Below are 14,672 nucleotides of genomic sequence, written 5' to 3' on the forward strand. Positions count from 1 at the left end.
TCTCTGTTGTTCATGCATTGTTCCAAGAGAAACTCAACTGAAATTATTTGAGGCATAGGATGTCAATTTACTGTTTTTATTTCAACTATGTGCTCCGTATCAGATGAAGACATACTTCATTCTAGCAATGAAGGGGACTCTGAGAAAGAGACACAGTAAAGCTTGGCTGGCAGTATTGTGAGGCAGCTGAAAGACCTCCCTGACAGGCAGTGATACAGCCCGGGACATTACCCTTTTCTCATGAACTCGAGGGAGAGTATGACAAGATGAAGGCTCAAAGAAATGTAAACCTGATAGATTACTTATGAATCTCATTGAAATGTTAACTACTTTGTTAAGTATTCTGTGTTAAAAGAGGCTTAGCTGTATGGGCAACAAGGAACAATAATCCCGTATTCCTGGATTCTTAGCCAAGTCAATTCAAATATGACCACAGGGGGCCAAAACTGGAGGCTGACTACTGCCTGTGAAAACAATTTCGTCATTGCTACAAATTAAATTGGAGTGGTATCTTCAGCTGCAAACCATAACATGACATTACCAGTTTGAAAAGCTTTTTAATTTTTTTTTTTTTTTAAATCTCTCATTTGTTAATTACAGCTTTTTGGTTAACTATACAAATTCTAATTTTATATTTAACCTTTGTTTTGGAAACACATTATGCTAGCAACATTTAATCAGTGCCCTTTATGATTTCATGCATGTGCACACAGACACATACACACGCACGCACGCACGCACACACACACGCAGCTAGTAAATTATTCTCCAATTAGTATCTCTTCCTAAATTGTGCTGTTAACATCCTCTTAAGACAACATTAACACATAATACACATTTATGACTAAGAGGGTTCTAATGAAAAAAATAAATTAACAATCTCATAAGCACATTTACTGGAAGAATGAGCAAAAGTCACCTCACCGTTTCCTGTCTCGGAATAATTTGAACATTCCGGTGAGAAAACACAGACTCAAACTGAGAGTGAGATAAATGTTCACTTGGAAAAAAAAAAAAGAAAACCTTTAGCATGATAAAGATGCAATTATGAGGCAATGAGGCAACCCCTCATTATCTGAGGCCAGGAGACCACAGTGAGAAATACCCCATCCCCATGATGGCAGTTACCATTTGCACTAAAGCACTGTGTAAACAAACTTTCCTTTGGGTGGTGGAATGACAAAAATAGCATAAAAACACCTATTAAAGCGTATAAAACCCCAGGCATTGTTTTATGGCTTGTAACAACATTACTACCAACTGTGCACACCCAGGTAGCACTGTTCCAAAGCCACATGAGAAAATGAGAATGTGACTTAAAAGTCGTGGGGAGGGGGGATTAAAGACTCTTGAAAGATTTATTGAAAGCTCCCCTTCTCCCAGTCTGCAAAGTTATAAGCTGCTAGCTCTAGCAATGAAGCTCAGTGTTGTGCTGGAGCACAGAATACTCTTCAATGAACAGGATAAAGTATGATAAAGAGCCAACTCGTCATCATTTACAGAGCTCTTTCTCTGTGAGGAAAACTCCTATTGACTGCCCATTTCCCTCGAAATCCCTTGGATTACCTAATAGGTCATTTTCAATGCTCAGAATATTAAAGGATTCATGTATCCAAGTGACTGAAATTCTTATTTCCGATCATTTTTTTGTGAGAATGTAAATGATGTTGTTGAACATCGAAGCGAAGTAAAATCTGGTCAACTGGACGTAAGTTTACGTAAGTTGACCAGATTTTACTTCGCTTCGATCTACGATGACCTGGATGAATGAGAACCTACACAGAGATGTTGTTGAAATGGAGGCATTTTTAGGGCTACAACGGTATCAGCTTCTACAAAGACAGGGCTATGTAGTGATTATCAGAGCATCAGAATGTTCTCTTCTAATGTTATTCTCTAAACTGTCAGAGAATAACCATAAAACATGAAGTCACATATGATCGTTTATTTAAATGTATGAAACTCTTCAGCTAGCACTGCAGGAAAAAAAAAAAAATTCAGTTTTTGAGCAGGTGCTAAAGTAAAAGACCATATTTTTAACAATCCACCTTTGAATTTACTTGGGTTTTCCATTTTTCTTTTGTTTGTTTTTTTGTTTTATTTTGTGGTAAATGTGAGAAGGAGGGTTGCTGTCAAAGCAGCAATGAAATTGTGGAGGACTGTTCTTTATCCTCATGATGGTACAGTATATTCAAGTTGGAAAACTGCAACTGTATTTCAGACTACCACAGGAAGCATTCTGCCTGTACATAATTAACAAACCTCCAGAGCAGAAACAGCTATGACCAGCTGTTAGCCTTGAGTCGCTGTGAAGAAAACCAGAATTCAAAAAGGAGTAGTAACTCGCATTAAGTCATGCCTCTGACAGTGGACGTGGAGACCGAGGATAAAACTGATTGTAATAGAAATGCATTTATAGCTAAATCAACCCAAAGCCGTGGACCTCCAGCTGAAAAAATTAGATTTGAAAACTTACAATTTTAACAATCAATTACCACACTAATAATTCATCAAATGAACATATATGTTCTGACAGAAATGATGTAAATGGATATGAAATCTAGAAGATGGTAAGGTCTTTGCATCTTGCGCTATAAATGAATATCATGAAGACATAGACGTTTCAAATGATTGCTGTAATACATGGTGTTATTTCTTTTATGCCTATATTATTTAAAAGGTATGATGAATTCTCAACACACAGCACATCAGAGAAAAACCTATATCTTGTTTTCATCTTACAATAAAAAACATTGTTTCTGTTTGTAGTTGAAAAGAAACAAAACAGCAGCACAAATTGCTGTTCGCTATTCAAACTATGTTCTGTTCTATGTTAGCTAAATTAGAATTTATATGATACTAAATCCTAACATCATCACTTGGTGATGTCAATCATGCCAGTAGGAGAATGGGAGTTTAACATTTGAACGATGCACTGTGTGTATTCAACTTTGTAATCTTTGCTAAAACACAACTGACATGTGGAAAAGGAATTCAGCCAGTGTTTCCTTTATTTGTGAGAGGCACTCACCTGTAGCACAGTCATGACCGGTCCAGTTGGGATCACAACTGCAGGTTCCCGTGTCTGCCAAGAAAGCTCCGTGTCCAGAGCACTGGTCCATACAGGAGGCCCTGGGGCTCTCACATCCTGGCCCACCCCACCCGACAAAGCAGTGGCACTCTCCCTGAACACACACCCCTCGGCCTGAGCATGTTGGGTCCAGGCAGTCAACTACAAGTGTTGAAAAAAAAACATTGTCAGACACACCGGCGGCCTGTTGTTTTCCTCCTTCAAAGACAAAATAGGATCTCTATTAGAGCCTAATAGAATAGAGTTGGATGCAGCTTAGATGATGCTGGCCTAACACAGGTACAACGAATGTACAAAGAGAACATGCAAACATTACTTGAACAGGCCCACAAGGTTTACAAACAACTGAAATAAATGGCTCTCTTTTATGGCACCAACCAGGTATTGCCCACGCTCCTGCTGGCACTCTCATAATGAAATGTCCTCCCCAAAGAGGGAGGGTGCTTTAAAAGTAGCATGTGTCTCAAAAATGAAAGCCATAATGATGAGAAGTTCAAAGCTACATAAACCAAAACACCATTAACAGAGTGTAAAATGAAAGACAGAGTAAAGTGATAAAAAGCCCGAGGCAGCAGCACGGCTAGGGCAGGAGAGCATGCGTGACTTTGGTTTATACAGTGTTTGAAGATCACTGAGGAAGACTTTTTTTGTAGTTAAAAACACTGCGAGAGTTCTATTAGTATGCAAATATAAAATGAATGCCTGTTTCAGTAGCATCTCTTCTCTTGACATATTTAATGAGTGCTAATTTTGAAAGGGACAATCATATTTTTACTGTTATTGTATCTATAATTTCAATTTTATTTTATTTTTTATGTCAGACAATACACACAGATGGCAAATGGATGCTGGGCAGCAGCAATGTCTGGCTGCTGTGAGCAGCACCAGACTATGGCAGCACCCCTTTACCATGACATAAATGGGTATAAAGGCCGTTATAGTAAGACAAACAGGATCTCTCGCCTCTTAGCAGATGGTTTGGGCATGAGGCACAAAGATCAGAGGCTAACTGACAAGAAACTCTCTCCTGGCAATTAATCATTGTGGCTGAAGGTCGCACTGAAGAAAGGTAAAAATGTTAAAGGGCTCTCGTCCACATTCCCCTCCAGTCCTTATGGCTAACACTCCACCCAAAATAGAATGGGGGCCTATGGATGTCACACACCCCCATTTATCAAACTCCTGGGTCCATTTTTCATCTTGAAATGAGAGCCTTCAAGAGCTGACAAACACAATGGCTCCTTCAATCTTATCTGGTCAAGCCTTATCCAGCACCATGAATGTGGAGCTCCCAATGGATTTACATCAGGTGTTGTGTCTGAATTTCAGACAATGAATGTACGTGTTTTATTAATGCAATGCTTTATATCTTTGACATATAGAGTATAGGTTACCCAGGTTGAATATTGCCAAGGGTTATGACTATGATCGTCATAGTGTCCTCTCTTTTTTTTGGATAGATGGTGTTAAAAACAATCCACACAGTACACACACTTCATAACTGTTCCCATCACTCTTTTAAAATGTCAAGCAAGCTAAAATGGCAGTTCAAGCAGCTATATAATAGATAATTTTATATGTTTGATGTACGTTTACATAACGTTTCAAAAATCATTACCTTCTTCACAGTTTTCGCCTTTGTAGCCTGGGTTACAGATACAGGTTCCCACAATACAGGTCCCATGGTTACTGCAAGTGATGTCAATGCATTGGTTGGTGGGAACATCACACTCTGAGCCCTTCCAACCGCTGTGACACATGCAGCGACCTTTAAGGTATTGACCATTCCCACTGCATAGGACTGGACAGGCAGCTTTGAAAAGAGCAGACAGCATACATCCATTTGAATGGACCTCTAAACCACCAGCATCAAAGAATAGTTAGTGTGTGCAAACTGCAAAAGCCTCAATCTAGTAATGACGTTCAGAGCTAAATGTGAAAAAGGTTCCTTTATATGTACAATGAGCGGCACAAATTAGTGCACTAGAGCATGCAGTTCAAATGTGATACACGGTTGAATAAAACCCAACAACAGCGTGTCATCACAATGCAAGCGTTGCTGTTGATGAAGAGTCAAATACAATGATAATCAACACATGGATAACAGCAGGAATTATGTATAAATATGGAAGCAAAACTAACAACTTTTTTAATAAAATATTTATTTTTATATTATCTGAATCCTGAAGGCTAAAGTTGTCCTCTGTCCTGTGTTTTAACAGAATACTCCATAGCATAGTGGCGGTAAGTGAAATAATTCCATTTTTGATCCCAGAGAGACAGACAGAGAGAGAGAGAGAGAGAGGGAGGGAGAGAGAGTGTGGTTGTGTTCAAAATCACCTACTATTAACTACTCATAGACTGTTCAGTCTCAAGTGCATGGCAGTGTAAAAATCCATGCACTACATACTCCAAACAAAAGCACAACTGTTATTCAAACTAGCAGCATCAAATTATTTGATAAAAGGGGTTTTATTTTATGTTTTATTTCATTTTGTAACACTTGGAACTGCTTAGAATCTCTAAAAACATCACTGTAAATTGTCAGTCAGGTGTTATAAACTGACCACACTGAGTAGCTACCTGGTTACTTTGCGTCTGATATTTTTTTAAATTAAAAAAAAAAAAAAAAACAAGTTGTGTATTAATTGCAGAATGGAAAGAGCTTCATTAAACATAGTTAGAGAAAAAAGTCAAATTTGTACGGCCTAATTGAATAAGAGAAGAGATTTGAAATTAATCTCAAGATGAAAATTGCTCATTTCCAGTGACACACAATCTGGTCAGCAATTCAAAAGTGTATGTATTGTACTGTATGTGAATGCTAGAGCTGGAGATACGCATTGAATAAGAGAGTGACTCACCTCGCCCACAGTCGGGTCCTTTGAATCCTAAAAAGCAGTGGCATATTCCAGCCACACAGTCACCGTTCCCAAAGCAGTTACTGGGGCAATCATCGATAGACTCTGCAAGAGAGCAATCAGGAGCTTTTCTGAATAATGTGGTTTGAGAAACAATTTTCCTCCCACTCATTTTCTCTGGGTTGATTATTATCCCTGTGCTAATGACAGTGATAAGCAGAGGTTCCAGCCCCATAAACATTTCTATTTCAGTGAAAAATTGTTTTGAGTGCTATTCATCTTTCAACAACATGAAGGACTTTGCTACAAGAGTGAATAAGTCCGGGTTTCTACCAAAGTCAATTTCCAATCGTCATTTGACCAAAAACGTCTGACCCCCCCCCCCATGGGTACAGTCTCTGTATCACATTTTCTTCTATGGTCCAATTTGCAGTCTGCTTTATGTGGTGTATTTGCATAAACTGTGAGGACTCCAGACCGACTAACTTTTGCTCCTGTTTTGTCTATCTATCACAAAAGTAGGACATCTCACAAAGCAAAACATTTTTTTCTTAATAACGTAAATAACCAAAATAAACTAAAACTACCATGCTCTGACTCCTCTAATAGATGGAAGCGGGACCACAGATCTCTGAGGTGCTTCACAGCAGCAGAACACTGAATCTTGCTTCTCTCACTGAATTAATCCTGAAATGGTGCTGAAAAATATTCAATCTTGTCCATTGCCTTCAGGCACCAGAAGCTCTAAGGCAAAACTTACAGAACAAAGACTCTCTTGTAGTTCACAAAGGACTAGAAATGTGAGCTATGGATTCAGCTTCCCTGTACTCTGGAGAGTCAATCATCACTGAGGATGCAATGCAAGACAGAGAGGAAAAGACAGAGAGACAGGGAGAAAGAGACAAACTCAGACTAGAGAAGAAGGAGAGAGGGGAGGCAGTGAGCAGAGACACACTGCCGATGTTCTTTGTGCTGCAGGCTTGCCTTTGCCATGCTGGGTTAGTGAAGGGATGCAGTGGAGACTATCCTTCAGCATAGTGGAGGAAAATCATCATTTTAGTGAGGTTTTGATGGATTCCAAGAAGAACATGTAGCAACAGTAGGAGGCTTGGGCATTTTAGCTCTGAGATATGGCAGCTAACAATGTGTGTGGGTGGGGTGATGGTAGGAAAATGAGGTGTGGTACGTGTGCATACTTGCCATAGAAAATTTCTCCCGGAGGTTTCTTGGCTTGAATGTTGCAGCTAATATGTACACTATATGGGGCAAAATATCTGAGCGGGGTTTTAATTTAGTGTTCATCTGGTAGTCTAACATCTAAGTTCGAGAGCCATTCATGGCAATATTAGGCAGACAGGTATTCTACATTAAAACTGACACGTTAATTGACTGATCATGAACTGCAGTGCTTCCATTCTCAATGCTGACGCAGTTTAGTAGACTGTGCTCTCCCCATGTCTATTGCCTGTGTTTCCTCTGAGAGCCAGGAAGCCAGGCCATGAATATCTCTTAGCCACACACTCAACATAGGCCAACGCATAAATCATGGATTCAAGCAGGGCTTCATTGAAATTCATTACCCTTCATATCAGGGGAGTTAACTATTGTGTGAGTCTCCAGTCAGTGAGGACAGAGTAGTGTGCAGGTTTAATCAGTGCCTTTCCATGCACTCAGAGGATGCTCAGCACAGTTGAATGATGGGTGGTTATGTACAAAGGGAGCTCCTGCTACAGAGTAAGACAAAATATAGAGAAAGACATTGGCGCTGGGTCTTTGCTGCCTTTTGCTTTGCTTGCCTGTACAGGGAGTCGTGTCTGGGCTGAAGCATGCCTGGCACCAGGCAGCAGCGACAAATGGCTTCATGCTCCAGAGGGCTGTGATACAAAACATTCAGTGGGACAAATTTCACATTGCGATGAAGCCACAGCCAAGTAATGAGGAGAAGCTCAGATTAAAGACAGGGACACTCCATCCCCCCCTGAAAATATACTACGGAATGGCTATGTGCACCTTTCATTTAATGCATGTGGAGAAAAGCCTCAATGAATGTGAAATAAGATGTTTCTCCTGTCAGAAATACTAGAATTCCTGGTGCCTTTTAAACTATGTGGGGTGTGTTTCTCAGAGTGCCTGTTCTGAATATTGTTCGCGTATATTCTGTACCTGGGTTGCGCAATTTGAAGGTCAACTCTATCCCTCCATGGCTCAATACAATTCAGGCAGTTGGTGAGATTCAATTTCTGCTGAAGGGCACTTAACCGGTGACCCATTTCAGAAAGGGCCCCTCTACCTCCCTCTGAGCTCCCGTGGGCAGATCAGCTCCGGTACGAATGAACAGAGGCAAAATTCTAGCTCTGCTCCACCCCATTCTATCCCCAACCCCATTCACTACACAGAATATCCAATCTAGCTGAGTTTTCTATGTTGCAAACCACAGGAGGCCTTCATGCACACCCTGTCGAGAAGAAATAAGCAAAAGTAAACATGCTGTCCTGACTCCCTCTCCTTGTCATATCATATAATATGTATTGAATTACAGCTGTTGTTGGAACAGCAGGAGGGGAGGGCATAGTGCATCTCTTGCCTGTCTCCACTTGGTGTTACATTGGTGTTGAGGACAGCTTCTCATCGATCTGCTGCCTGGCACAGCCCTTGTCACAGATGGACTCTGGCCCAGGAGCTTTTAATTAAAGAGCATGTGAGAACAGCTCCCAGCTGCCATCCCTGTGAAAGTCGACACCTCGGGCCCTCTCACACCTTGCTTGATAAAGTAGTGCTAATCAAAGTTGCTTTAGGGAGAACAAAGAGGTGCGTATAGCACAAATTCACCTCCACAAAAGCGGAGCAATGTCTGAAACACAGCGGTGCGCCACGCAGTAAGTCAAGAGGAGGGAAATATCATATCAACTTTGATATCTGGAGAGGAGATGGAAATTGGAGCAAATCGTGATCAAAAATGGTACTAGCAGGAGGGTACAATCACGTTTTCAATTGTATGCAAATGGGTCCCAGAAGCTGGACCCCTGATTCTCTCTGAAGACACTCAGACTAATGAGGATATTATGATCCCTCAATGCCCTACTCAGGGGCATGGCAGGATGGCATTGATGTTCTGATTTTTGTAATATTCAAGTTCACCTTGATTAACCCGCTCTCTCTTTGGCTATTAAAATCTGCCAATAGCTGACACTGCCTCAAGCCCAAAGTCTGAGCTGTTTGCAGTGAAGTGCTGCTGGCTGGTATTATAGGGATTATACGTATTGCTATTACAGGTTTCAGCAGCAGGTCATGCCCAGGATGCTCACCTATGGCAGTGGTTAGGAAAGATACAGTTTCGGTTTCTTTTCCATCATTGTAGATGGCCAGGTGCCAGATGCCTGAGTCCATGTACTGGATGAAGCCTGTGTCATGTGTGGTGATTGGTACCAGGCTCCGCTGCATAGCCACAGGCCCCTCCAGACCGTGGATGTCCTGGGAAAGGAGCCGTCGCCCATCTAGAAGCTCCACAAAGTCAAACTGCAGACAGATACACCGAAAGTGAGAACGACTGATGGATGAACCGCAGACACACCATTAGAGTGACATGTGAGACTTGAGTGCTTTCAGTCCTCTTTATAGGAGAGAATCATTTGGTCTGCATGAATAACTCATCCTTGCAGAGTTTGAGTATTAGTCTTGGCACATCGTGGCTGGATAGGCTGCGATAATTTCATAGTCCACATATCTTACATGAAAGCCTTGTTTAAAACTATTAAAGTGAAAGAGGGAAGATGGGAGAAAAAATTAAAAGTTGGTGTTTACCAAATAACATCTACAAGGACTTGCTTCATATCAGTAGTGACTCAATGAATACCAATGAGACCACATTTCATTTTCATCTCCATAAGGAAGGGAATCTTGACTCATCTGCCACTCCATGTGTAATCAGTAACAGCTCGAAAACTCCACACTAAATTACTTTCTTTGAGGTAAAAATAGAGACGTGAGGCAAACATGATCTTTTGACTGAAAAATAAATCACATTGAGCGTTAATTCCAACAAAAATCACACTTGGAAAATTTGTTGTACCGCTGCTACATTTACAGAGGAAATCTAGACGCTGCAAACCAAGTGCCAGATGTGATTAATAACATGATATATCTCATTCTGTGTCGCACACAGATGGGAAATTAGTGTAGAGAAAAATCTCCCTCCGCTGGCCCCTTAGCCCTGTGTCTTTTGGTGATTCATTGATGATATTGAACCTGAGAGAAATTTACAGTAAATCCTCTCTGTAACAAAGGAAATGATTCATAACACATTAGAGAGGGTTATAAATGGTTTCTTATTCAGCGCACGATCGTATTTGGTGAGATAGGTCTTCTTTGTAAACAATATCCCATTTTCATTCTGTAGTATGGAAAAAAAAAACTTGAATCTTCCTTCCATGCAGACATTATTTTAAATTGTTTCACACAGCAACCAATTTGCCATTGGCTTCAGCAGGTTGCACCAACAACATTAGCATAAACACAGAAAACAGAGAATTTTGCCAGTGTTAGTCACCATAAACATTTAGATTTGACACACAGCTGTTCACCAAACAATTAATGTAAATCACTGAAACACATTTCTCACCTGTGTGTGCGAGGGAGGTAGGCCTTTCCTTCCATAGATTCCCACTAAGGCATCTTTGCTCAGGGACACGTTAAATTTCAGGTACATGGGATGATCAATGAAGACCTGGGACCTCCAGAAGATACCAGGGGGAATTTGCTGAGCAACCTTGCGCCCCACGTCAATCTCCCCCATATCTATATAGCTGTCATCTGGAAACAAGCTGTCCAATTTGCCTGCATTGCACACAGAGTAAATCGGTCAAAGAGATCACACTATTAATTCAGAATGCGGGGGCAGGACAGTTTGACCATATCCCAGATATTCAATCATTTCCATGACAGCAAAAGAAAAATTAAAATGAATGAACCATAAGGACAGTGCCAGGAATTCTAGTCCCAGTTCCAGTCAAGAAAAATTAAAAGCGCATTGACAGCACAGCAGGCTAGTCCTTGCTTGAGCAAAATTCTATTCATGTCTTTAAGTCTGTTTTATTGCTGTGAAATAAAGAAGAAAAAATAAAGAAGTCCTGTTTAAAATTAAATGATGAAATGTATTTCAATACCAGGTAGCTTTGATTATTTCAAAGCACAGACATTCTGTCATTAAACTGCAGATCAAACCATGCAAATTTTATTGATGTCTTTGGTGTTTGTTGTTTTCAATGATTTAACACATTTCAAAAAGGTTGTTTATTCAAGAAAAGATGAAATATCCTCAGAATATGATTAAAAGCTGGGACATATGGCATGCAAATGATACAAAAATACCTCAATACAATACAGTCTATAACTGAACTCACAGTGATTGAGCGTAAATTGTAACTACAGTCGAGATGGATCTCTAATGCTCGTACCGACTCAGGTACTGGCAAACAGACTGCCAAGAATTGTCTGTATTATATTTTGATACTGGCCTCAGTGGAAAGGGAACATCTGTTTGCCCGTGTAGATAGCTGATTTCAATAGCCATGGCTACTAAAGCAGACGTGCATGCAAACTACCCTCAGGACGTGGTGGCAGAAATGACTTAAGGTGACATGTGGCATGGCAGATGGCAGTTTTCTCAAAAAAGTCCATCAGTGGTGATGGGTTTTAGCGGAGTAGACAGGCCAAACTCTGTGTCACCAAGATAGTATTTGCTTTACATAACGCTACAACACTGCGTATTTATGTAGCACATTAGTGGCGTACTCATCATACTGTTTAAACAAATCATAAGCTGAGGCAAGTGATAATGAGCCTCATGGTTAAATAAATGGTTGGTATTGTTGTGCAAGCTAGGCTATGACATTTATGCTTTGATGAAAAGACAGGACTTTAAAAGGAGAGGACTGCAGTGAATTGCAAGACTGCGCATATCTGCATCACCTTGAGAAAACTCAAGATAGCTCATGATTGTTAGTGGTGACAGCGCCACAGAATGAGACGTATTCAGAAAACTATGGCTATTGATTTCCTATCCACACCGGCTGCTGTATAGGGTATAAGCTCAGCTGTAGCTCTGCTTGTTGTTGGGTAAACACACTTTCTGCCATCTGTTAAATGAAAAAGACTGCTGGAGTCATCTATATGGTAATGACCCCTCTACCTATTGTAGTCTGCCAGTGGCAAATCACATGGTTAAATTCTGGCCCATTTGTTCAAGAAGGGAACAGAGCAAACTTTCCTCGAGTCAAGCAGTTGGTACCGTGGGGTGAGCACATGCTTTCTTTGGCTGCCAGGAAAGGCAGCCCAGGCTAGGAGATGAAAGGATCACATCCGCTCTAAAGGGGAGAGAGTGGCTAATCCCCCTCCAGCCCCTGGATACTCAGTCCCTTAAGCTGTCCCATTTTCTCCCTCCAGGAACAAATAACACTTTCCCACTTACAACAACTTTCATAGGATTACAATGCAGATCTCTGTGCGTACCATGGAGGCAAGTGACCACAATGATACTGGATGACAAAATAATAGCGTAGTTGCAAATGTCATCTATAAACTTTTGAGATTTGAAAAACTTTCCTTCGCTTTTTGTTTTTCAAGTCTGTACTGCCATCAACTGAGAGTCACTCAAGCAACTTTCAGCTGCATGTAACTGATAATAGAATAAATAAAAAAAATACCAGACCAAAGCTGAACTTACTGTCATCTTTTCCCCTGCGTTCAGGTACTTCCAAGCCTGTGTTGCCTAGTGGCGGCAAGCTCAAGTCAGTCGGAAAAGGCAGGCCACTTGTATTGTCCTCGGACAGCTGATATATCTGTCGTTGCATGGGTTTCAGGTGCCAGTTTAATCCAAAAAGGTGCATGGCTAAAGGGTGAAATACAAGAAATACATGTTATAATTATTTGAAAATGCTTTTTACCTAGTTATATTTTAAATTTAGCTGACTCCGAAGCTTTCATCAAACTGCTGCTGATGGGGTTTTTTTCATGACAGCTGTGAGATGGAGGAACAGGAAGTAAAACCAAAGAACAAAGACAAAGTTTAATGGTTAATAGCACTTTTTACTAAGTGCTGAGCAGTGACATCAGAAGGTGAACACCACCCTGACCCTGTGGGACATCTGTTCTAACACCACTGGCATGGACCAGCACCAGTTGTCCCCCAACTATTCCCCTACAAAACGTAGAGACAAAAGTAAAAAAAAAAAAAAAAAAAATCCAAACACATCAGCAAAGGAAACACCAGGGGTATTTCAAAGTGAATATAGTGGATGAAGCATGCTGGTATTTTACAAGGTCAACAAAAGAGATGTCCTTTGGAACAATGGCAGTGGAGTGTAGAACGGAGGAGGAGGGGCTGACCATGACAGATCACCAATAAGAGAATGGACGAGACAAGCTTAGTAAGGCAAAAGCCACCTTGGAAGACAACAGTCAGCAGAAAAAGCGCAGAAACCCAATATAGCTATTTTATTGGTTTGCTGGTTCTCAATTAAATGTCCAACCAATTCAATTATATAACAGGAAATTATCTGACAGTTTTAAAAAGACCTTAACACTTCTCTCAATGTTGTTTCCTTCAAATATATTGTCATTTTTTTTTCTTTGAGAAAAGAGAGAATGCTGTAATTAATTGAACACAAATGACTAGAATCTGCAGATATAACATATGATACTGCAACACAAGCATATATAATTAATAGGTTAATTATCATGAACATTTTGTGTTTGTGTATTTGATTAAATTAAAAAATGTATCTTTTATTGCGATGGAATCAAACTTTGGGAAAAAGTTTTAAAAAGAAGCTATTTCATTAGATTAAAGCCTGTAATTGGGGCTGGGCTTTTTCACAGATAACTAAAACAGACATGCCTTAATATGTAATTTATTTTCACATAAAATAAGGAAGGCCCTACAATACTTCAATTTGAACACAATACATCTGCATTAAACAATGACATAAGCACTTAAACCTTCACCACCACCATTCCATCAGTGATACTCAAAGAATAAAAGGTTTACTATACCCAGATTAAACTATTCTTATGTCATAAATTTCACTTGGCCAAAGCTGCGATATGAATGGCACAAATCACATGACATCAAACTCATCTACAGTGTCTGATCAGTGGCTAGGCTAACTCCCTGTAAAGCTCATCATACATGCATGAGAGAGCCCCACTCTTTCTTATTCCTGTATTTAGATCTCCTTGTGGAATTGGCCCAAAAACACCACATGTTCACAGTCAAAGAATAACACATCCGCATGAGCTAGAGTACAGAAACAGTAGCATGAGCTTTGTGTGCGGGTTTGTAAATTAAGAGAAACAGTGCGGCTAATAGAAAAAAACAAATAGAAACATCGATGAGATGATGGATGTTGAAGAGTAAAACCAGCTTTGAGGCTGTGTCTGTTCCCTGCCTGTGGAAATGACTGTGTCAGTGGAGGACAACCAGTGAGAAGACAGATAGCTTTGTTTGTCATTTTGTAAGCTACAGAAATATGCTCCTTTTGATTTGTAGCTGTACAATGACAAAGATGAGATGAGGAAAAAAATGTATGTTGCTGGCAGAACCTTTACAAAGTCACCAAACAGGGTCCTTCTGAATGTCTTAGTAATCACGTTTTTGTGAGCACCGTTGTTCATCCCATCCATCCCTAAGGCCTCTAATGGAAAATGGTTGACGAGCACACCCT

The 14,672-nt window shown here is 40.3% G+C and overlaps 1 protein-coding gene across 3 annotated transcripts in view; it reads right to left on the reverse strand.

The window, feature by feature from the left end:
- The window catches only part of tenm4 (teneurin transmembrane protein 4), a 168,132-nt gene that overhangs the window by 61,580 nt on the left and 91,880 nt on the right, over positions 1-14,672 (reverse strand). For all 3 annotated transcript variants that reach the window (XM_086216471.1, XM_086216469.1, XM_086216470.1), the window contains 6 exons: positions 12,674-12,838; positions 10,571-10,785; positions 9,258-9,468; positions 5,956-6,057; positions 4,710-4,904; positions 3,032-3,232 (listed from right to left, as the gene is read on the reverse strand). In XM_086216471.1, the coding sequence (XP_086072597.1) occupies positions 3,032-3,232; positions 4,710-4,904; positions 5,956-6,057; positions 9,258-9,468; positions 10,571-10,785; positions 12,674-12,838 (1,089 nt within the window). The remainder of the gene's footprint in view (positions 1-3,031; positions 3,233-4,709; positions 4,905-5,955; positions 6,058-9,257; positions 9,469-10,570; positions 10,786-12,673; positions 12,839-14,672) is intronic.

This window comes from Aulostomus chinensis, chromosome 10 (assembly GCF_037954235.1).
Source record: "Aulostomus chinensis isolate RoL2024-O1b breed Wild chromosome 10, RoL_Achi_v1.0, whole genome shotgun sequence".
Lineage (NCBI taxonomy): Eukaryota > Metazoa > Chordata > Actinopteri > Syngnathiformes > Aulostomidae > Aulostomus > Aulostomus chinensis.